Source organism: Kogia breviceps, chromosome 2, assembly GCF_026419965.1.
Source record: "Kogia breviceps isolate mKogBre1 chromosome 2, mKogBre1 haplotype 1, whole genome shotgun sequence".
NCBI classification, from domain to species: domain Eukaryota; kingdom Metazoa; phylum Chordata; class Mammalia; order Artiodactyla; family Physeteridae; genus Kogia; species Kogia breviceps.
Genome location: NC_081311.1, coordinates 155571954 through 155597113, shown reverse-complemented (window position 1 = coordinate 155597113; position 25160 = coordinate 155571954). Strand labels below are relative to the sequence as shown.

General features: G+C 33.9%; 1 protein-coding gene across 3 annotated transcripts in view; it reads left to right on the top strand.

Annotated features, from left to right (window-relative positions):
• TFPI (tissue factor pathway inhibitor) overlaps positions 1-25160 on the top strand; it is a 66824-nt gene that overhangs the window by 33081 nt on the left and 8583 nt on the right. For 2 of the 3 annotated variants that reach the window (XM_059052024.2, XM_067027534.1), the window contains exons 3-6: positions 4579-4776; positions 11170-11211; positions 17249-17425; positions 18099-18194. In XM_059052024.2, coding sequence (XP_058908007.1) covers positions 4579-4776; positions 11170-11211; positions 17249-17425; positions 18099-18194 — 513 coding nt within the window. Of the gene's footprint in view, positions 1-4578; positions 4777-11169; positions 11212-17248; positions 17426-18098; positions 18195-22380; positions 22506-25160 lie in introns of those variants that run through there. The other variant, XM_067027535.1, reaches the window with a different exon arrangement.

The window sequence follows — 25160 nt, the reverse complement described above, 5'->3', positions numbered from 1 at the left end:
CAGCTCTTTAATGTGATTTTGTTCCTTGTACTAACCTTTGATAAAGATTGAATAAATATATCTTATGTGCCTGAAACTATTGTAGGTGCTAGGGAAGAAGTGATGACTGAGAACAGGTTCTCCAAAATTTCATGGTTTCACAAGGGAGACAGATGTAGACAGATTATTAATTATTATTAATTATTATTATTATTAATTAATAATTATTAATGTAGACAGATTATTTCAGTGTAATGTAGTAAGTGAAGTGATAAGAGGCATGCATAAGGGTGCTGCTATTAAAGAAAAGGGGGACTCATCTAAGCTTGGCTATCTGAGAGCTTGGCACAGGGAAGTGGCCAAATGGTACATGCTACATCACTTCAGCCTGCACCCAAAAATGAGACACTGGGAGCAGATCTGAAGGTCTAGACCAACTGGACCCACAGCTTGAAGTACATCTGCCCAGGCAGGCCCAGCCTACATCAGCCCCCAGCTGACCGGTCGATAAGAAGCAAACCCAGCTGAGATCAGAAGGGCCATTCACATCCTACCCATGAATGCAAAATAAAGGTTTATTATTATATGCCACGAAAAAATACATATATATTATTGGGAAAATTTCCTAAAGATGGAACATTATATGATAAAGTAAAAATCATTATGTGCCTTCTGAGAGTAGGAATGTGGGCACTATGAGATGGACTCATTCTTCATTCCACTCATTTTTCAGAAGGGATGGCTAAAGTTCTAATATTCTGGAGGTTGGGTAGAGAAGGAATGAGGAGGTTACAGTAAGTCCCAACAGGGCAAAGCAGGCAATCCCGTCTTAGAAAGTGGGAGGAGAAAGAGTCCAAGTGTTCCTCATATTCACCTCATCCAAGCTCCCTCAATTAGAGTGAGAAAATGCATGCCAGTTAACCAGGATGTTCCTGAAAACATCCTGAAAACATGTGGCAGTTGCTACTGCCACGGTCAGCCAAGAAACCAGAATTAACCCATCAATAATTAAACCCAAGTTTAAAATCTCTGGGTAAATCCAGACCAAACCCACCTGGATAAGGAAAAATTTTGATCTTAAAGCTAGATTTGAAGACCACTTAGCTGACTGGCTGCACTGTCTTATGCAGTTTTGGTTTTCTTTTGTTTTGTTTTTAATTAATCTTGTGATAGCATGATCCTGTGTCTGTATCGATTCAGTTTTGGAGATACCATCTATCACATTCTGCCAAGGTCATGCCATCATTTTATAGATGTATGCCATTTCATTGAAATACTGTACTAGCATTTTATTGGAAAACATTCCAAGATTTTACGACTTCTCTCACAAGTCAATAGTAGACTTTTTAAAATTAGTTCAACCAGCAGGGAGGATGAAATAGAGAAACTTTTTGATAAGATAAAAATGATTTAAAAATAGTGGTGATAAGGTTTTTTTTTTTTTTTTAAAAAAATTCCTTTAGACTGGGAGAGACAAGATTAGCAGGGAGCATTTAGAGAAAGGCAAGTATGTTTCATAACATTTAGAATCAGACCTAAGTATGCATGTGTAGTTTGCCACATAGCAGCTTTGCAAAATTAGATGAGTTTATGTAAACTCTCTGACTCCCAGTATCCTAATCTATAAGTAAGTGATATAAATAACTACATTTAAATGGTTGTTATATAAACTGCATAAAAGCATCTGGCATATTTCCTAGCACAGAGGAGGCAGAGTACATGTCTGTGTTCTTCCTTTCCATAGAAATCACATATTTTAGAGAGTCAAGTAGCATATAGACTCCTTGATAGTAGGTTAACCTTAAAGCTCTATGTTCCCAAACAAATTACAGAAGGATGAGAATTCTAATAGTCAAGGATATGACACATCCCCAAATATATCATGAGCCTTCCATTCAACATCACAGGACAGGGGGAGGGAAGACTGAGGTTTTAATTCTCAGACTGTGAGACATAAAATATTGGGTTGGCCAGAAAGTTCCATAAGATGTGATGGAAAACCCCTAACTTTTTGGCCAACCCAATATAAGAAATTAATTATGAAAATAATTAGATATAAACCATAATTCTGTTTATCTCACTACAACAGATTAAAGTCCTGTTACATTGTCTTGTATGTTTTTTCCAGTTTTATGGCCTTAGGTAGATCCTTGTCACAATCAACGCTTTCTTCAAGTCTCAGGAAAGTTACCCCTGATCCCCTCAGAAAAGCTTAAGTATCTTATTATACACTTACACAGCATCCTGAACTTCTTGAATATTTATATAACTAAGTCTTTAGTGTCTGCATGCTCCATGAAGTGGGGTGGTGGTTACTGCCACCTAATTTACTATCATATCTGCCATGACAGCACAGTGCCTGACACACGTGACCAACACACGATTGTTAACTTTTGAAAAGGTTTATCGGGGCTTCCCTGGTGGCGCAGTGGTTGAGAGTCCGCCTGCCGATGCAAGGGATAAGGGTTCTTGCCCCGGTCCGGGAAAGATCCCACATGCTGTGGGGCAGCTGGGCCCGTGAGCCATGGCCGCTGAGCCTGCGCGTCCGGAGCTTGTGCCCCACAACGGGAGAGGCCCCAACAGTGAGGCCCGTGTACCGCAAAAAAAAAAAAAAAAAAAAAGGTTTATCTAAATTAAAGAATCAAAACAAGACAAACTTTCATCCCTTTTTAGTGGCATGGCATGGCTGTGTGTCCAGAGGGGCCACCTGATCACTCCTCCAAATCAGAAATGCTGTGCCCAAGCGCGAGGTTGCAAGCTCACTGCACAAAAGTATATTCTAATATAGGATTCGTGTAAGAAATACAATAAAATATGAATGGTAAAAATGAGTAACTAAATAATAATTAGTAAAATACATTACTCAAAGTTAATTCCTAGTGTTTTCTTTAGGAAATTGCTATAAAATCATTACCTGCATTCATCACTGAAACCATTTTTAATTTTTATGAAGTGAAGTTTAGAAAAATTTATTGAGTGGAAATTGTAAAATCTATGTGCTTGACTTAAATGCCAATTAAGGAATCTCAGTCACACAGATCTGTGACAATATCACTCAGTTATTAAGAAGGTGAGCAGTATCTGGTATAAAACTATCTGAGGGTCAATTCTGAAGCCATCACTTATGGTGTGAACTGAACAATTAATTTTTGCAGTGCTCTTTTATAATCTGTAAAATGGAAATAATAATGCCTTATTCAGAAGGTTGTTGTGATCATTAAATAATATAATTGCAAAATGTCTGGAGCACAGTAATTACTCAGTAAATGTTAGCTGTTACTACCAGGACAACTGCTACAACTATGGTGTAATATCCTTTGTTTGTGGTGCACTGCCACCACCTGGTGGCACCATTACTAAATAGCAGGTTGAAAATAGGATGGTATATCCTTAATACAGAAAATGTAAAATAAAAGTTTTGGCATGATGATAAGGAATATCAAATATATGAAAAGTCAAAAATGCGGGAATAATCAATGAGAAAGAATTTGATATAAATTACTGATTTATAAGACATAGTTTCCCTAAGTATACAGTATTGGCAACTCAGGTAAAGCTGTCTGTGTTCTACAAGTGGCCTATATTAAAGGTGTCTGTCTGAAGCACTGCTTCAATGATTCAGTGTCTGTAGAGTTCTGAAGTAACATTAACTTGAGAATCAAGACCATAATATTGTATGAGAAGTGCTATAGGAATTTCTGAAATAATGGTATATAGCCATAAGATTTGAAAATGTCAGAGAGTTTTTATTCTAGCTCATTTCTCAAAATTATTTATGTGACTTCTGAGATTCTAATATCTGCTCCTGAGAGGATATTTATAGAACTGATAGGTCAAATGTTTGTCAGCCCTACAAAAATGTATATAGAGCAGATAAAACATAAAGTGCTAATTCAGTGACACATTGTGGGCCATCTCTCAGTCAGATGCACCACTTAGGGTCCTTGAAACTTTCTAACTTCTCACAGATGTTTAACAACTCAGAATGTCATGTATAGAATTATCAATCTTTAAGTAAAGAAAGGAATATAAATAGCATTCACAATCATGCATAAACGTACTACTCAGAAAATACTTTCGCTTATTTTTGAATTCAAATTGACAGTTGTAACTTCAGTGATAAAGGGAAAATATATTTTTTTCATGTCATTTTTTGTTTATATACAGATATATACAATACTCTAAAATGTTATTATATATTATTAATTTCTAGAGAAGAAGTACTTGTGTGTATAATTTAAGAAAATTAATTATTTGTAATTTATAATATTTAACACCTAAATTTTCATAACTAGGGAATGGTTTAATGTAGTATGATATATACATACATGTATGAATGTTTAAGCAACATCTGTAACAAGAGTCTAGAAAAAATATTTGATATTTTTCCTTAAAAGTTGGTTAATAATCAACTATTAAAGTTTAATAAAGTTGGTAAGACCTGTCTCATTCGGTAAGTTTATATATTTTATCTAACTTTCTGATAACTTTTCATAGTTTCTTCTATCAGCCTGTTTTATTATCGTTGTACTTCTTAAAATTAAGATGTATTAAAAATGAAATGAAAAGGAATGTTTTTCTTTTATTTTTACCTTGTAGATGCTGAGTTGCCACCATTGAAACTTGTACATTCATTCTGTGCATTGAAAGCAGATGATGGCCCATGCAAAGCAATGATGAAGAGATTTTTTTTCAATATTCACACTCAGAAATGTGAAGAATTTATATATGGGGGATGTGAAGGAAATCAGAATCGATTTGAAAGTCTGGAAGAGTGCAAAGAAAAATGTACAAGAGGTAGGTTTCTGGAGACACTTATCACCCAGAAACCTTTAGAGTTATTAGATCTAATCATAGATTTGATAATTTTAGAAAAAAAGTTAAAACTATTTTAACATTCCAAGGAATCTATTTTCACTTTTTTAGCTTTAATGTTCAACTACTGTTTTTCACTTTTTTGTATCAGTCATTATAAAATACATTATGCTTATTGTCCTATACTCTTCTCCATAATAAATAGGGAAGAAAACCCTTAAGTTTGCAGAACAAATTTTATATCTGCAGCAAATTAAGTGTAATTCAGCCTCCTTAGGTAGCTATGAGTTCACAGGAAATAAATTGTTATTCACAGTGACTTGGACTTTCCTTTACCAATACAATGATCTCATAGTTGTTTCCAATTTGAGGTTCTCAACAGCTACTAATTAGAAAATTATATATAGAGATATATATATGAAAGTAAAATCCTTCTCTTTGGAGCCTTGGAATAATGTAGAAAATATCATCCCTGATGACCTATGAAGACCTTACTGAACCCAACTTTTCATAGTTTTACTAAGTTATAACGTTTAAAAGCATATCACATTCTACTATTAAACTTTATTGAACACTTTTATTCTTTTAATCATGTTAAAACTTTTTTTTTTTTTGAAAATTCTACAAATTACAATGTTTCATGTGGTTTTCTCTCTTTAGACTGAGATAAATTCCAAACAATTACTGGTCAAAATTTCGAATGTTTTTATCTCAGTTTTATTCTTCCAAATTGAGAGCTATTTGAGAGAGAGAAAATCCTGAGTTGTCTTTATTTCTGCAGTTTCTAGTCCCAGATTTCCCCACTGCATGTTCTTAGAGACAGTTGAATTAAACTGTAGGGCCATAGCAATGGTATCTTTAGTTAACACTGGTGTCTTGTTTTTTGCAAAGCAGGCAGGTCTGCATTTTCACTCTGATAATGCTTTCCTAAACAGCTTTTTAAAAACAGCCTTGGCATCATGATGCTCTTGGCCTATGCGAAAATCTCAGTGTGGTAAAAACAGAGAGCTTTTCTCCTCTGTGACTGTTGTATGCTCCAGAGCTGGCAGAAAAGAACTGTTGTGAATGAATTTCTTTATCTCAGAGCACTTATTTCCCTCTTTCCTCTCCATAGATGTGCTAGAAATGTTACTAACACAGATTAGGCAGTTCAGTGGTTCTCTGTACTACCTTTGGTTTTTGTGATTGCCTGGTCATTTTCCATTCATCACAGATTTCTATACCCTGTTCTATTTCATACTGGGCCAAGTATCCTTTTGTACTGAGTATCACTCAGGTTCAGCACCTTGGCTAGAGGCCTGGTTGCCTCATTCTTTGTAATCCTCACTTTTTCATGTAGCAGCCTACTTAATTTCATCAACTGGCCTTTTTCCTGAAATACATACCTATTTAGTTTTTATAATTTACAAATCTTTTATTTCACCATTGTGAAAAGTTACCCTTTTTTTCAGAAATTAATCAAATATAATGATTTTGTTCTTCAGTGAATGTCCTGCTATAATGTTTTCTCAAACATCATTACTGCCTACCATAACTGTATGTCTTTTGCCCCCATCTCCTCATTATCTCTTCAAAAGTCATTGATATTACTGTTTGAATATCTGAGTGTTTTATATAGTAAGCTACTGTTAAGGATATAGCTGACATAGAAGAATTACTAAGCTTTTAAAAAATCACCTAAGGAGAAAATTCCATCTTCAGCTGTGATGGAGTAACTGGAGCTGAACTTTCTCTCCTAATGTAAATAACTAGAAAATGGCAAAATATATGAATCAGCTGTTTACAGACATTGATCGAAAGGCAGTGCAGGATTGTGATCTCTGAGAGACGGGAAACACGTGCAGTGAACCCTCTGGTCTCCCCAGAAATCTGCATGAAGGCACTTCAGACCACAGTTAAAGGAGGGAAATACCAGCATAGCATGGGGCTCTCCATGGTGGAGGCTGTGGAGATTGGAGACTGGTAGACTGATGTGGCTGGGTTTTGAGGGACAATATGTGAGAGAGAATGGACATATGTAGAGAAAAAGCTAAAAAATCTGGATAAGGGTCCCTTTGAGTTTGTTACTGAATAATAAAACTGCATGCGCTTGGTGAAATTCCATGAGTTTGCGAAAGTAATTACAGGGATTTGTAAGTGGAACAATTCCCAGAGCTCCCACATGACTAGGATAAATTTTACATTTAATTTAGTACTAAGACTAAATTAGACCTAGAGTAAAAGCTACTTTAACCTTGCCATAGTGAAGCTTAAACCAAGCCTTAAAAATTCCAAATGATCCACAAGTAACTTAACTAGTTGCCAGAAGGCATTTCTTTAATGGAAGATGGTAAAACATTCTTTAACGGAAGACAATAAAATCCAGCAGCCAACAGCATAATGTTCAAAATTATCTATAATCCCCCCTGCCCAGAATACTAAACATTTGAAGAAGCAGCAAACTGTGATCCATAATTAGGAAAACCGTGCTCAATTCAAACAGAGAAATGACAGAGGTGATGAAATTAGTAGACAAGGACTTTAAAATAGCTATTATAAATATGGTAAAGGATTTAAAGAAAACATGAACATAATAAGGAGAAAATGGAATATATAAAAGAGAACTAAATGGAAATTCTAAACATGAAAAATCCAGTATATAAAATAAGAAATTTTCCAGATGTACTTAAAGCAGGTTAGACATTACAGAAGAAAAGGTCAGTAAACTTAAAGACAGAGCAATAGTAACTGTTCAAGATGAAGGAGAGTGAGGATTTAAAAAAAGCTAAACAAGCAAATAAAAAAGAATATAGCCCAATAACCCATGACAGAAAATCAAGAAGTCTATCAAAATGTGTAATTGGAGTCCTGGTGGTTGGGGCAGAAGATATGTGAACAAAAAAATGGCAAAGAATTATCCACATTTGATGAAAACTGTAACTTGTAGAACCAAGAACATTGACAAAATCAAAAAAAAAAGAATAAAGAAAAAGAAGTCCACACAAATGAATATACTAATCAAATTGCTGAAAATTGTGGATAAAAAGTAAATCATAAAAAAATGAGGAAAATGATACATGAGGGAATGAAGATCAGAAGACTCCCCAAGTTCCCATCAAGAAACAATTCACAAGAGAAGAAAATGGAACATCTTCTTTGAAGAGCTAAAGGAAAAAATAAACTGCCAATTAGTAATCTAGATCTATTAAAAATACCCTTATAATGGAGATAAACACTTTTTCAGATTAACAATATCTGAGAAAATTTATTGCTAGCAGACTTGCACTGTGAGTAATAGTAAGAGATTTAAAACTAAAGCACACAGGAAAGGAAGGGGAACATATGAGATTACTGTTGTAAGGTTCTGATACTACAGATGAAAGTGGTATAAATCACTTGAAGCCAAATTGTCATGAATTAAAGATGCATATTAAAATTACATTAAATTTTAATGGTATAATCACTCCAGTTAAAAGGTATATAGTAGACAGTATAAAAAAATCACGAACTAAGTACGTGTTGTCTGCAGGAAAGGTGTTTTAAAAATACAGACACAGAGAGGTTAAAAGTGAAAAGATGAAAAAAGATATACCATGCAAGCACAGATCAGAAGAATGATTAGTAAAAGTAGACTATAGGACAAGAAATATCGGCAGGAGAAAGGGAAGATACATTATAGGAATGAGGGCCAATTAATCAAAAAGTCATAATAATCCTCAATGTCTATGTGTATGCCTCAATTACAGAACTGGAAAATTTTCAGAGAAAAAAATGACAGAAGTGAAAGGAGAAATATGATGTATATCTTATATATTAAGACTTGGAAGCCGAAATTTTGTTTTATTTTGGAGACCTTCGAGAACTATGGCTTTTAAATTACCATGCCTGAGAATAAAGTCAAGCCAAATATTTCAGAGAATAGGAACTAAGGATGTGTTTAGTTTCATATGTATGCTCAGCTGTCCTTTTGCATGTAAAGCTGTTTTATCAGTTGTTTCCAAATATGTATAATCTTGCAGGATGTAGTTACATATGTAATAATAGAGACATGGTAACAAAGTTAATAAGGTAGAAAAAATTAAAATATAGTTTGTAAAATGGTTTCTAAACACATGGCTTTCAAAAGCCATGTCTTTTGGTTTAGTTGTTTTTTTCCCATAGCCTAAACAAGAACAACATTGTATTTGATTATTATTTTTTGAAAAATAGGTGTATGTAGTGTGGGAATTAAAGAATTAGATGAAAGAGATCAAATTCCCACTTAGCTTTTTAGCTAGTCAGCCTCTACAGCAACTTTTAAAGGCTCCAGTAGGTATGCTGTTTATATTAATTACTATTTTATTAGTTGGGCTAACTGTGACTTGCAGCTTTTCATGGGGATTTACATGGGAATTTTCTCCACAGGGAATTAAAGAGCATGTAAATACTTTTTCCATTCTCTTTATTTTTAAGTTTATTTTGTGTTTTATTTGTTTGGAATAGTGAAGACTTACCCAGTAACAAGAATATTCTGTCCATAGAGTCTTTTCCCATCTACCTGGAAAATTTTCTAGGTTGACTTCAACAAATATGAAATATAAAAGTTAGCATTCAGATTTTACCCTCCCCTTTCCCAACAGAAAACAAAAAGATGAAGAAAGAATAGGGCAAAAAAACTTTTTTTTACAATTGTTTAAATGTATCAGGTAATTATGAATTAATTTTAATATTCATAATGAAATATTAAAATGTGAATTCATATACATTGGAGTTCAAGGAATTACTAACATAAGAATTAGTAAAACATACTCTCATTATTCCTTAAGACATCATTAATAAATGTTATGTTCTGCATAAATCTAGGAAAATATGATAACTTGGATAATTTGCTGTAAACCTTATCTATCTTTTCAGACTGTAATTGGCATAAAAATAAATTAAATAGGGTATCCATGGTTGTTATTTTCAGAATCCTCAAAGATAATCGTTGGTAATTTAAATACATCTAAAATTCGAATGTGCTAAAATACATTATTTGAGTTAGTTTGCATGTATACCAGGTGAATTACTCTGATTTGGGATGAAACCAGAAAGGAACAAGTTCTCTCTTTTAATATTGCATGAATATTGAAATCAAGCATCTCTATGTTCCTGTTCTGTGGCTATTGTCAGTAGGTAAAACAGAGCAAAAATGATTACTCAGCACTCTAGCCTTTTACACTGTTTATATGTATATATTCTTTCCCTGCCTTCATAAATTAAAAATGTAACATAATCATTGTACTTTAAAATATTTTAATGTAAGCTTATTATGACAATCCACCATCTAAAAACATTAATTGGGGGTTGGTTATTTACAATTTAAAAAAATCAGGTTTTCTTAACATTTAAAATACAATTAGAATTACACACACACACACACACACACACACACACACATCTTTTTTAAAAGACTGTTGAATAAAACATAGTAAAGCTCAAAAGGGAGATGAACCACATCACCTTATCATACATAGACATTTTACTTTCCAAAGAATAACCTGATTGATCACTGGCTGAAAGGGGCATTTAAGCCAACTCCTACTCATATTCTCTCTCTCTTGCCTCTCTCTCCCTCCCTTTATGTCTCTCTGGCCATACAACTAATAATAAGCTGCATTGAACAAAGCTTTTCTCTGTAAAACAAATGATTATACAACAAATCAAATATCACTTAGTTTTCCTAAGGTTTACGTGAACAAATCAAAATTTTACATAATATATCAATTTGAATTTCATTATCCTTTAAATTAGAATTTAGAATCCATACTTGAAATACAATGGGTCAAAGACAAGTAGCATTCTAGTTCTCAAGTGGAGTAATTCCAATAATTCTGTGAGATTAAACCAAAAAATACATCACAAATACCATTTGCTTCATTTCTCCTCTGTAATTGGAAATAATAATGAAGTTTGTAATTGGATTAAGATAATGAAGCAGAAGAAAGAATCGGGGAAGGAGGTAATTCTGGTTCCTTTCATCCCTACTTCCATTCCTCTATAGAAATGATCTGTTTTTATAGGCAAAATAGGTTGTTGAATTACTTTCACATTTCACATTATTTTAATAAATAACTATTTTAATCATAGATATTTTGAATAGCAAACTTAGTTCACCATGAATTATTATTTTTGTAAATGTGTTAGAAAGTTTTAAAATAGTTTTTGAGACATTATTATATTAAAATGTTGGTGACTTCATGGTTATACTGTAATAATTTAATTTAATCTTTAGAGAAAATAAATTTATTTATTGACATTTTGTATAAGAATAATTTTAATAGTAATAAACATATCACCCTAGTTTGTTAAATTGAAAGTCATAACATTATATTATAAATTGTGGTAATTGATACATATATACTGTTTTACTTGCAGATTATCCAAAGAAAACTAGGACAAAGACAACACTGCAAAAAGGTGAATGTTCATTTGTATGCTCATTAGTAGCATTTACATAAGGCACTTGGCAATTCAATTCTTAGCTTTCTCTGCTATGAGATTCAATATAAATCCATGTGATCTTTGAAATGGTGTTTTGTTTCAGTGGATATAATGAAAAAGTAGAAATAACATACATGATATTTGATAAGGGAAGACTTCAAACACTGTGTTTACTGATTCTAATGCAGTGTGATATCTGGTATTAGATCAGTAACAATCCAGAGCCATGCACATGCTATTTTAACATCCCCCAAATAGTGATTTAGATGTTGCTGTCCTTACTTTAGTTCTCAGATCTCTAATCCTTTCATAATCTCAGCATTGTGTGGCTTTAGCAAGTTTCACCCAGTATTACCCTGAATGTATATATGCCTCTGAGTTGTCAACAGCCTGTATGAAAAAATAAGTGGAGATATTTAACAATAAATAATTGCTTTTGTCAACATTATTTAGCATTTGCATATTTTTGATTTTGTGATTTAAATTATTTATAGTTTTTAACTAAAAATAATTACTTTTTGGTGAATATATTATATCAGTACAAGAAAAATGTTACAAGAGATGAAGAAAGACATGCTCCTTTTAATAAAGGTCTAGAAGCTGACTTTGCTCAATTACCATTCACAGCATTTACATTTAAATGAGAAAATATTGAACAAAAAGATCAAATTATTTAACTCAGGACATGAAAAACCTACATAATTCAAAGTGGATTTTAGTTTCACTATGATCTAATTATGTGGGAAAGAGCTGAAAAATTCTATAACTCACTGATAAGCTTAAGACAATCTGCTGTCCAGAATTTCAATCAAAATTTATAAAATAAATTCAGCAAAGTTTGTACAAACAACATAAGTAAATGTATTTATTTACAAGTTTTAAAATAACTTTCTATAAATATTGAATTAATTTTTACAAAAGTATTCAATACTTCAATTAAATTAAATTCTTCTTATCTGTAATATCAAAGAATACAGCATATTTATAAATAGGGGTTTTTTTGTCCATCAAGTAAAAGATGATATCTTCAACATTTAAACATTAGTATATTTTTTTCAAAAATGTAGATTTAGGAAAAAATTATATACAGGGGAAATTTACTAGAAAATTATGCTACTTAATTTATATTTAATGATTCAGAATTGAAACATTCTTATTTGATATTATATATGAAAGTTAGAGAGTAAAGCTATGGATACTATTCACACGTGTAAAAATGTTCAGATGCTAAAACCAATCCATAATGAAGACCTTTAAGCATATTGATTTGAAGTCAACTTTGTGATATGCTTCCTAACATCACATCAGAACAGTTATAAAGACAATGGGGATTCTTTACAACCCTTTTGGGAGAAAGTTTTGTTTAAGACAATTGCCAAGTATGCAGCCTCAAACAAAAGTTAGTAGTGAAAATCATGTGGTTTGTGGAAGTTGGCATATAGCTTAAAGCCTGCCTTCTGGGTTTTAACTGAGCATCAATTTAGAGCAAGGATTGTGTATACAGATTCAATACAAATGTTAAAACTTTACTTATCTTAGGAATATTGGGAATGAATTTCTTAATTTGTGACCGTAGATATTTTAAACTCTAGGCCTAAGCAGAATTATTTTACAAGTATGCAATTTCAACTCCTAAAATAAATGTATGTCCTAGAATGGGGCCTCATATAAATATGGCAACTTTCAGTTGTATAATTCCTTAAACATATTTTCAGAATACTTTGTTACTGTTTTCTCTTCTTTGTATGCAATATTTTTTACCTACTCCCTTTTGTTAAACATAGAATTCTTATATTATTTGTTAATATGATTTAAAATTTCATAAATACATACTCAGACCTAAATAAATCAAATTAGTGATCAAATGTATTTTTCTTTCTCTTGTAATACAGTATATTATAAAACATTAGTAAAACAGCTTTATTGAGATATAATTCACATGCTAAACAACCCAGCCATTTAAAGTGCACAATTTAATTTTAGTATATTTAGTGTTGTGCAGCCATCAGCATAATCAATTTTAGAACATTTTTACCAGCCCCCCCCAAAACAAAAACCTCTGTAATCACTAACAGACACTGCCCCATTTCCTCCAGTTCCCCCAGCCCCAGGCAAACATTAATCTACTTTTTGCATCTATAGATTGGCCTATTCTGGGTGTTTCATAAAAATGAAATCATATAATATATGGATATATGGATATATATGGATAATATATGGATTTTTGTGTCTGACTCATTTCACTCAGCATAATGTTGTTAAGGTTCATTCATGTCGTAGCAGATCTCAGTACTTCATTCCTTTTTATGACAGGATAATATTCCATTATATGGATAGACCACATTTTGTTTATCCATTTATCAGATGTTAGACATTTGGGTTGTTTCCACCTTTTGGCATTTGGGAATAATGTTGCTAGGTACATTAGGGTTCAAGTTTTTGTGTGCACATGTGATTTCATTTCTCTTGGCCTAGACACCTATGCCTCGGTGTGGTTCTAGTAGGCATTCCTTTTAATTTTGAGTGAAGTTGAACATCTTCATGAATTGCCTGTTTAAATCCATTGCTTATTTTACTGTTGGGTTGTTTGAATATTTCCTATTTGTGATATTGTGATTTATAATAAAGATATAGTTGGCTTTCCTCCTGTTGTTCCTGGCACAGAGCTCCAAAAACCCTTGGAATTTCCTGACTTGAGCCTTAAAGGTATCTTTTGGTATGTTAATGATGTGACTTCCTGGACAGCTCCTAAGTTGCAGGGTGGGGGGTGTGGGGGGGTGCTGGTTGCCAGGGGAGCCAACCCCTTGATTAGAGGGTTGGAACGGTTCAATCCCAGCCTGCTTCCACCACCTCCGGGGAGGGGAGAGGGGCTGGAGGTTGAGTTCAATCACCAATGGCCAATGATTTAATTATTCATGCCTGTGTAATGAAGCCTCCATAGAAACACAAAAAGATGGAGTTCAGGGAACTTCTGGGTTGTTGAACTTGGGGAGATTCGGGAAGAGTGGATGCCTGGAAAGGGAAGCTCCGGCACTTCCCACATACCTTGCCCTGTGCATCTCCTCCTCCACCTTGCTGTTCCTGAATTATATCCTTTTGTAATAAACTGGTGATCTAGTAAGAAAACTTTTCTGGAGTTCCGTGAGCCAAATTAATCAAACCCAAAGATGGGGGTGTGGAACCTCAGATTTACAGCCTTGTTGGTCAGAAGCCCAGAGGAGGGGGGTATGGGGTGCACCTGAACTTTTGATTTTTTTAACATCTTTATTGGAGTATAATTGCTTTACAATGTTGTGTTAGTTTCTGCTGTATCACAAAGTGAATCAGCTATAGGTATACATATATCCCCATATCCCTTCTCTCTTGCATCTCCCTCCCACCCTCCCTATCCCACCCCTCTGTGTGGTCACAAAGCACCCAGCTGATCTCCCTGTGCTATTCGGCTGCTTCCCACTATCTATTTTACATTTGGTAGTGTATATAAGTCCATGCCACTCTCTCACTTTGTCCCACCTTACCCTTCCCCCTCCCCGTGTCCTCAAGTCCATTCTCTATGACTGTGTCTTTATTCCTGTCCTGCCCTTAGGTCCCTCAGAACCATTTTTTAAATAGATTCCATATATATGTGTTAGCATACAGTATTTGTTTTTCTCTTTCTGACTTACTTCACTCTGTATGACAGTCTCTAGGCCCATCCGCCTCACTACAAATAACTCAATCTCTTTCCTTTTTATGGCTGAGTGATATTCCATCATATATATGTGCCACATCTTCTTTATCCATTCGTCTGTTGATGGACACTTAGGTGGCTTCCATGTCCTGCCTATTGTAAATAGTGCTGCAGTGAACATTGTTGTACATGACTCTTTTTGAATTATGGTTTCTCAGGGTATATGTCCAGTAGTGGATTGCTGGGTCATATGGTAATTCTATTTTTAGTTTTTTAAGGAATCTCCATACTGTTCTTCATAGTGGCTGTATCAATTTGCATTCCCACCAACAGTGCAAGAGGGTTCCCTTCTCTCCACACCCTCTCCAGCATTTATTGTTTGTAGATTTTTTGATGGTGGCCATTCTGACCAGTGTGAGGTAATACCTCATTGTAGTTTTGATTTGTATTTCTCTAATGATTAGTGATGTTGAGCTTCCTTTCATGTGTTTGTTGGCAATCTGTATATCTTTTTTGGAGAAATGCCTATTTAGGTCTTCTACCCATGTTTGGATTGGGTTGTTTGTTTTTTTGATATTGAGCTGCATGAGCTGCTTGTACATTTTGGATATTAATCCTTTGTCAGTTGCTTCATTTGCAAATATTTTCTCCCATTCTGAGGGTTGTCTTTTCGTCTCATTTATGGTTTCCTTTGCTGTGCAAAAGTTTTTAAGTTTTATTTTATTTAAGTGAAAAGTTTTTACTTTTAAGTTTCTTTAGGTCCCATTTGTTTCTTTTTCTTTTTATTTCCATTTCTCTAGGAGGTGGGTCAAAAAGGATCTTGCTGTGATTTATGTCATAGAGTGTTCTGCCTATGTTTTCCTCTAACAGTTTGATAGTGTCTGGCCTTACGTTTAGGTCTTTAATCCATTTGAAGTTTATTTTTACGTGTGGTGTTAGGGAGTGTTCTACTTTCATTCTTTTACATGTAGATGTCCAGTTTTCCCTGCACCACTAATTGAAGAGGCTGTCTTTTCTCCATTGTATATTCTTGCCTCCTTTATCAAAGATAAGGTGTATTATACAAATTTAAAGAAGTAGGATTTTTCCTTGTCCCATATATTAAACTTAACCACAAATTGTTACCATGGGAATAATAGTAACATTCACCTTAAGAAACAAGAGGCAGTAAACAATGAACAAAATAACTTTCAAATTGGTACTTTGAGAAGTCATAGAAAATAGATATTTTAATCTATATTAAAATAGGATGTTTTATTTAATAAAACAATCTTTTCATAGGGGATTGGTTTTTCTACTGTTGCAGAAATCATTAACATTATTAAATACATACTGTTTTTATAATAAGACACTCATGAATATTGCTTCCCTGAGATAAATGCAAGATGCTTTAAGATGTGAAAAGATGCTACTGTTCATTTTTGCCTCTATGGTAATATATAGTTGCAGGGGAAAAAATGGGGAAATTGGAGCTTTGTCCTAAAAAATTCAAGCCCAATATATCTTGCAATCATAATTTTGAAAATAATTTATTGCTTTTCTTTACAGAGTATGCATGTAAACAAGGCTTGTAATGTAGATCACAGTGGTACAACTTTTGTGACAGCTGTGTTTAGCCTGGTTTGGAGCACTATAAAAGAATGGGTATTCAAGTTTTTCAAAAGCCTCTCCAATCCCTGAACATGTATTTCTTGTCTGCCTCTGCACTATTGGAGTCATTCCAATGCCTGGAAGAAAAATAAGAGGCACAGTGGTGGAGGATGTCATACCTAATACAGATATTAATTTCAGCATAAGAATTCAGGAACTTCTAAGTTTAGCCATGAAAGCTTCCATACCCCTCAAAGCTTCTCCATTTTAAAAAAATTGAAACCATTCTAATGAAGCAACAAAGTATACTTAAATGAGACTGTACACCTGAAAAATAAGAAATATTTGTAGATCTTTCCTAAATGTTGATGCACATAAACTTAATAAAAATAATTAAACCAAATTTTTGCCATAATATTTTGGACTTCCAAACCAAGGGTAAAAAAACCCAATATCTTTTATTCTCTCAGTTCATGAAAGAGCTGATAGTTAATGCCCTACTAACTTACTATGAGAAAGTTAGAATTTGAAATTCCAATAGACACAATGTATGACAACAGTTGTAACTCCCTTATTCTAAATGTCACAGTCGATATAGTATAGTTGTGGATAAAGTTATATTTTACCTTTTTTCTTTATCTTTTCATATTTACTCCTTAGATAACTTCAACTTAACCATTTATATTTTTAATTAACATAGTTAAATTATTCACAAAAAGGACTACTGTTTTCTGACATTTTTATAATTTCTAGAAAAGCCACATTTCTGCTTTTTGGAAGAAGATGCTGGAATCTGTCGAGGTTATATTACTAGGTATTTTTATAACAATCAATCAAAGCAGTGTGAACGCTTCAAGTATGGTGGGTGCCTTGGCAATCTCAACAACTTTGAATCACTGGAAGAATGCAAGGACACCTGTGAGGACACATGTACGTTCATTTCTCATCTCCTTTTACTTCATTTTATAGGCATTCTTTTTAAAATAAGGCATCCTAGAGGATGTTCAGGCTTACCCAGATTTTGTTGCAGCCATGCAAATGAAGATCCACTGTAGTGACTCTTAATCTGATAGAAATTAGTCACCGTGTTAGTTTATTTAGGAAACAGAGAATTAAGAAATTTATAGTGGAAATTATTTCCATAGAAATTGTTTTTAGGTTACATTATTTAATTTTCCTTTCTGAGAATACTGTAGTACAATTTAGGCACAAGAGTAGGACTGCTGAAATCCCTTAGGCTTATAAGAATTTGAGAGCACATGGTTCTTTGGAAACTACCACCTAAAATCAGTCAGTTTTATCTGACCCTAAAATTAATTAAAGGAGTGACTTAAACATTAATTGTTACCTTTTTTGTTTTGACAAAGAACCTCAGAGTTACTTGTGAAAATATTATAAGATATATATATAAAGATATATATATCTTATATATATGAGATATAAAGATATATAAAGATTCACTGTTCACTAATTTAACATACCAATGTGAATAACATTTCTAGACATCTACTTTTCTTAACACAACGTCTGTGCTTTGCTTTATGTGTACAATTATGAGCTTGTGAAAATGTCTTCTATTTTAATTGGCTGTATGTTTTTCCAGTGAATGATTTCCAGGTGGATGATTATAGAACCCAGCCTGATGCTGTGAATAATGACTCCTTGACTCCCCAGCCTACCAATGTACCCAGCTTCTTCGGTAAGACTCTCTTTTATTTTAATTGCTACCAGAAAAATGTTATCATGGTAACAATAGAAATAGAATGTATATGAGAACTATGCTTTTTAGAAAATTATACTTCTTTTGTTATTTAATAATAGGTGTGTTGAAATACTGAGATCCAAAATTGCTTAAGACCTTTTGTCCCAGAAAAGTGATAATTTTCCTAATCTATTTTAAAGTATGCTTTGTAGTAGGCTTTTGATTACATATCCCATGAAAACTTTTACATGATATTTAACTCTGCACCAAATTTATCTTATAAAATGATGCTAGTAATTATCAACCTCAATGTCTAATTGTAAATCATTGTAATGGCAGCAGTGTGTCAAAAGCAGCCTAAAGTGCTCTTAAATTGAGCATAACATTGGAGAAGGTCTCTGGTGTTAGTCACAGGACAGATTAGAAATTCGGTGCCTAACCATCCGTGAGGCTATGTCACTCTAAGAGAATTTTCTTTTGGATGTATGCAGAACACTTTTCTGGACTCTGTCCTGTCAACATATTTGTCAAATTTAAACAAACATACAGGAAATATGCTCACAAAAATGCAGAGCTGGGAAAATAGTGAAAATACTGGAAAACATAACCAGACACCACAAATATCTAGATAGAAACAACCTAAAAAGTTGAAAGTTAACGGGATGAATGTAAGGTTCTTTCTAAATTTAAAAAATCACAAGTGCTTATTCAGAAATTGGAGATTTTGCTTAGAAGCAGTCCGTATAAGTGTTAAACATAAAGTTGGCATGTGTTGAGAGTTCTGTGGCTATTAAAACTGCAGCCTTAGAGTAAAAAGAGACATAGTGTCTGGGGCACAGGTTCTCTACCCCAGCCATGTGTCAGAATTGGATGGGGTTCAGAACCAGAATGTCTTTGAGCATCTTTCTTTACAAGAAACAAACAAGCAAGCAAAACTTCTGCCCAGGTGGATTTAAGGGACTGCAAATGTTGTTTGTGATTTATCTAGAATGAGGAATATAGTCCTACGTTGACCTGATGTTGTCTGTGGACTTGCTTCAGCCCTGAATGCCATACCTTAGACGTCACTGGACTGAGACTTAGAAGGACTGGAAAGTGTAAGGAGATGTGAGATATAAGAGAGAACATTATATATATTCTCAGTACTTGAAACACTGTCATGTGAAAGGAAAATTAAATTCTGTACATGCCTCACTCAATCTTCTCCATTTCAGTCTTCCCTGTCCATATCCCCCCGTTCCTTATCTCCCTCAAACCAGCCTAAGAATCAGAATTAATGAATGAAATCTAAAGTACAAATTTCTTTCTGTAAAGTGTTTATTTTTAATGTGAGGTCTTCAAAAATGAATGAGTGCTTTAGTGACTAAATTCCCCAAATTGTAGGCATTCAAATAGTGTTCCAATAGTACTTGCAGTGTCATAAAGGACATGCAAAATTTCAGAGGGAGTTAGTATATTCAAAATGCCTTCAGGTCTTTAGATTTTATAATTAGAGCAGTGAAGTATTACATCTGTCACTGCTTGCAATTATATAAATACATTTTATAATAATTTAAGAAAATACAGTTCTATGTTTATGTAAAATCTTGTTCAACGTTTTAGCAAATGTGTAAGGTTCTCTGTGGATATTAGGTTCTTTTGAAAAAATGTAAATACTTTAAGGTTTTGATTCAGCATACAGGAATAAGAATATGCCCCACAATACAAATAGAATAGCATTCATTTAAAATTCTTTTCATTAAAAACAATCTTTAGGTATTTGAATATTCCAAAAATATAGCTAGATTGTGTTATTGTTATTAAGTGAAATATTTATAAACATAATCTTAATGTTTCTGTTTCTGATGATAATAGAAAAACATTTTAGAAATTGTGTTCAATGTTACTGGAAAATGGTTTGGTAATTTATTTAAACTGCTATTTATTCTCAACCATAATATTGCAAATTAGCATGAGAATATATTTTTTCCAGTGAACCCTCTTGACACAAGATATTTGAATGCCTATTAAGCACAACTGAGGTTTAATATTCTTTCATTTCCATATTTCAATATTAATAGGCTACATAGGTGACCTCAAATATTGAAACTTGCTCTTCCTTAAAGAGGTTTTTATAAATGTTTTGTAAGCATGGCCCTGTGCAGAAGTGAGAGCAAATTATTTGATTTTGATTTTTTTCCTGAATTGTGAGGATCTCCTCGTAGTTACAATAAATATGTGCTCAGTACATGTGGGAGAGAAATAATTCTAACACAGTATCTCTAAATGTATGCAGTTCTGTGTAAGATCTTCAGAATGAAAGATTGTCACAACTGGTTCTTCTTGACTCTCCTGCTGGGATTGGCACTAAAATATAGTGGATAAGAGAAATGATTCCGAGTCTGAAGACTTGGTCTCAGATCTCATTTCTTTCACTTACCAGCTGTGCAACTTTAAGATGATTCTTAACCTCTCAGAACCGTATTTTTTCCCACTGCAAAATGAGGATGGTAATAATATAGTACTTACCTCATAGGTTTTATTGTGAGATGAAATCAGTCAATATATGTAACTCGCTTAGGACAGTGCCTGATAACCTATTCAGTGCTACATAAGTATGATTTATCATTATTACCCATGTAATTCAGAGCAATACAAGCCTTAGTTCCCAGGCCTTAGTTTCTCATCTGTAAAACAACTCTTTGTAAGTTCCCATTTGCAGGAAAAGGTGGTATTTCAGCCACTTATAAAATCTCTAATTATTCAAATAAGTGCTTCAGTGCACATACAATAAAAAAATTACAATTAACCTTTAAAAGAGAATTCACAATAGAACTAAATACATTTGTGGAAACTTAAACAGTTCAAATGTGTTTCCTAGAAACAAATTGAGAATATTGGCATGCAGAAGTATCATGGGACTTTGAAAGCAAAAGAATTTTATTTGTGAAATTTTTCTTTATAGTTTTCAGTATTTCCAGCTTTCCAAATTTTCAGAATTCTGCCACCATTTTTCCATTTATTTCAGCTTGAGCATTTGGTAATCTCTTTTGATCACTTATGTTCTAGTCAGTCATTAAATTCTATTGCTTTTTCTGATGAAATGTCCATTCTCATCTTCTCCATTTTCAGTCTAACCTATTTCATTCAGACTATCAGTCCTTCATGTTTAGATTATAGCAATCATATGTCAACCAAACTGGGATGCTAATAGAAATGAAAGGAGAATGCTAAAAAAATTTTATTTATTTAAAATATGTACATATAGACAGAAAATTGGGTTTGTCATTTTGGTGGATAAATATTATAGTTTTATTTTAAAACATATTTCAGTTTTCAAAAACACAATATGTTGGAACATGATATACCAAAAAAATAAGCATGAACTAATACTAGCTCAGGCAAAACAGATGTTAGAGACATTAGATAGGTAGATAAGGACAATAAATAAATAGATATCACAGAGGTCAGCTGTAACTCAGATATACTACATATATTAATATAGTCATATATCAGGCATAAGTCAAGTAAAACATTTTATGTATATGTGTGTATATGTATAGACATAAAGACGGAGATGGAGAATCAGAGCTATATAACATGTATAAGATATGACCTTTTTTGACATGACTGGTCTACTTAGATACATTCATTACATTAGAGTCAAGCAAATTTACATATTTCTCTTGCTTTATAGAAAAGATTTTTAACTTAATGGATACATTTTTTCCCCTGTGTTAATTTAGCCTCATCCACTTGGCTTAAATTTGTCTGTTATCTGTTAGCTCTCTACCTATTCCAGATTTTGTCTCACTATCCTGTAAATAAAAAAGTTTTTTGTCCATTCAGAATACATATTGTCATTATACACAAATTACCCACTCTCTTCATTATTATTAAACACAAGTTATCCACTGCTTTCTCCCACCTAAAAGTCACTGGCCTTCCTCATCGTATCTAAGCTGCTTTTCTACCACCATAAGGAACACTTCTTCCTCTCTCCTTCCCCTGGCTTTTTATTTTGATTCATTTAATATTTATATTGTTTGATGTGTCAGCTCTGCCTCACTGACTAGATTACAAGTTATTTGAAGGAAGAGACCATGGATTATATATTTTGTAGACTTCCCTCCCCTAGTGTTTATCCCACTGTTAGGCACAGGATAGAAGATTCATTTTTTTTTATTAATTTTGTAATCCACAGTTACAACAGAAAGGACAAATGACGGTTGGAAGAATGCTGATCACACTTACCAAGTCTTTCTGAACATCTGCATTCATGCATCCATATTCATTTTAAGATTATATAGCATTTTATGCATATGTTAATAATTGTTTTTTGGTATTTCTTTAATATTTATATGGTATATGTGATGCCTTCCATAGGATACTATTAATAAAATTTTAATATTTATATGCATAGAGTTAATATATTCCTCTCAATATATCTCTTTGACAAACATCTAATTAGCAAAGAAAAACTAATGTTTTCAAGTGTTCATATTGGTACTGGGCCTTTTGAGTGGACTTGACTCATTCATGAAAAAAGTGGATTATCCTGCTGCTCATAGCTTCCTTTGCTTCTGTATATCAACTCTTTTTTTTTTTTTTTTTTTTTTTTTTTTTTTTTGTGGTACGCGGGCCTCTCACTGTTGTGGCCTCTCCCGTTGCGGGGCACAGGCTCCAGATGCGCAGGCTCAGCGGCCATGGCTCACGGGCCCAGCCGCTCCGCGGCATGTGGGATCTTCCCAGACCGGGACACGAACCCATGTCCCCTGCATCGGCAGGCGGATTCTCAACCACTGCGCCACCAGGGAAGCCCTGTATATCAACTCTTAATAGCTGCCTTGGAACTACACCAGCTATATGATATTTTGGAAAAAAAAAAACTTTGAGTAGACTTCAAAAGCCTATTGCCAACCCAGTCTGGTACTTGCTATTTAAGAAAATGAACATCTATATACCTGACCTAGTCCCATGTTGCTTCCTGGCAGCCTCCAGGTCAAGGGAGAATGATTGGATGGTATTCTGAAGGCCATTTGGGTACTTGGAACTCTATGTCTCTCCTGACTGTATTCATTGTATGACCTAGTGGCCAGATTCCATATATATGTGAAAAAAATGGGTAGAAAAGAAACACACACACACACACACACACACATCTTTTAAAAAATTGTGGTCATCATTAGCCTTCTGGAAGAGGTGTTATGCTCAGAAATTGCCTGATTGACACCAAACACCATTACTGATATGGTCAATTTACAGATTTGCAAGAGAATGTTGTCACCTATTTGGCCTCTTGTTGAAGATGTGGTTACATAAAGGAGAATATTACAACCATGGAAATTTTGGGGAAGGAAAATAACCTCCATCAACTAAAGAGTTACACACTTAGCTGTATAACACAGTTAATCACTAAGCAGTATCAACAATTCTGGAAAACCCCACTCATCAACAACCCGCTTCCATAGTCCCAAAGAAGTATCTTGTTTTTCATACTGTGTTCTCAAACCAAGAAGCACAGAAACTTCCCTCATAATCTAAATATTCCTGCATGGTGAATCAGGTGCCTTTATTTTGTAAAGCTGGCTTTACAAAAATTGATAACAACTTGTGGTAAGGATTCATCAGACCTACTATTTCCTGGCAGGATAGCTGGTGAGAAACAAAAATGTAGCACTCCATCTCTGCCAAGAGTGCTGCCATCTGATTATGTCACTCTAGGTGACCACTGACTACTTTTGCTAATCCTTTTCTTCCTGGACCATCTCTGGTTTCAACAAGGATAAACTTTTTTGCCCCAGTCATAAGATTCCTCCAGAGAAGTGTTTCTAAATATACAGATACCTTTAAAAGAGAAAATTCACTGATCTCCATTTTTTTTTTTTTTTTTTTTTTTTTTGCTGTATGCGGGCCTCTCACTGCTGTGGCCTCTCCCGTTGCGGAGCACAGGCTCCGGACGCGCAGGCCCAGCGGCCATGGCTCACGGGCCCAGCTGCTCCGCGGCATGTGGGATCCTCCCGGACCAGGGCACGAACCCGTGACCCCTGCATCGGCAGGCGGACTCTCAACCACTGCGCCACCAGGGAAGCCCCCCACTGATCTCCATTTTGAAAACCAAATTATTTTGAATGACATTAATTTTATATGAACAAGTAAAACGGTAGGAATAAACTTCTTTGGCATGTGACCATTACACAACTATAAATCACAACTTATTCACAAATGAATATAATACAAACTACAAACTAGTAAATTAATAATACTAATTCATTGATTTATTTGATGGCACATGTTTTTTGCTAAAAAGGAAAAATCCCTATGATTTTGGTATGGACTGCTATAGGACATGTTAGAAAACCCTGTGCTACTCTATGTTGCATTTAAGTCTTTTCCCTTTTTCTATTTGAATGCTGGACAATCTTTGCAGGAATGAATTTGAGAAGCATTGATATAAAATGTATATTTTAGGAAAATTCCAACTTTATCTTTCCTAAGGACACAGCAGAATGAGGTTTCTAGTTTTCTATCACATCTTAATGCTATTAAATGGATCCAACTGGCCAGTGCAAATATGATCAGGGAGGGCATAAAATCCTGGAACTTTGGTCTATTTCTAGAATCTGCCCAGGTTGAACATGCCAACTCAATAATTCTCACCTTCAACTGTTTGAGCTCTCTGAATACTGTTTGGCTCAGTACTGTTACTCCCAAAACTTGTTTTCAGCCTCCTTGTTTGATGACCTGTTGTGATTAGGTATCTTTCTCCTGTTCAAACTTGATAAATTGCAACTCCACTCACATAACTGAGGGTAAGAAGCTTCTAAGACATACTGAATCTGAGCTTCAAAGAAGAGAGACTTTGAGAATGAAACATAAAGGATAAGTTGTGACAACTTTCATTTTACCTGATAATTATTAAAATATATTTACTCAGTTATTTTTATTTTCTAGTTTTCGGAAGACATATCATAGTGGTTAAGA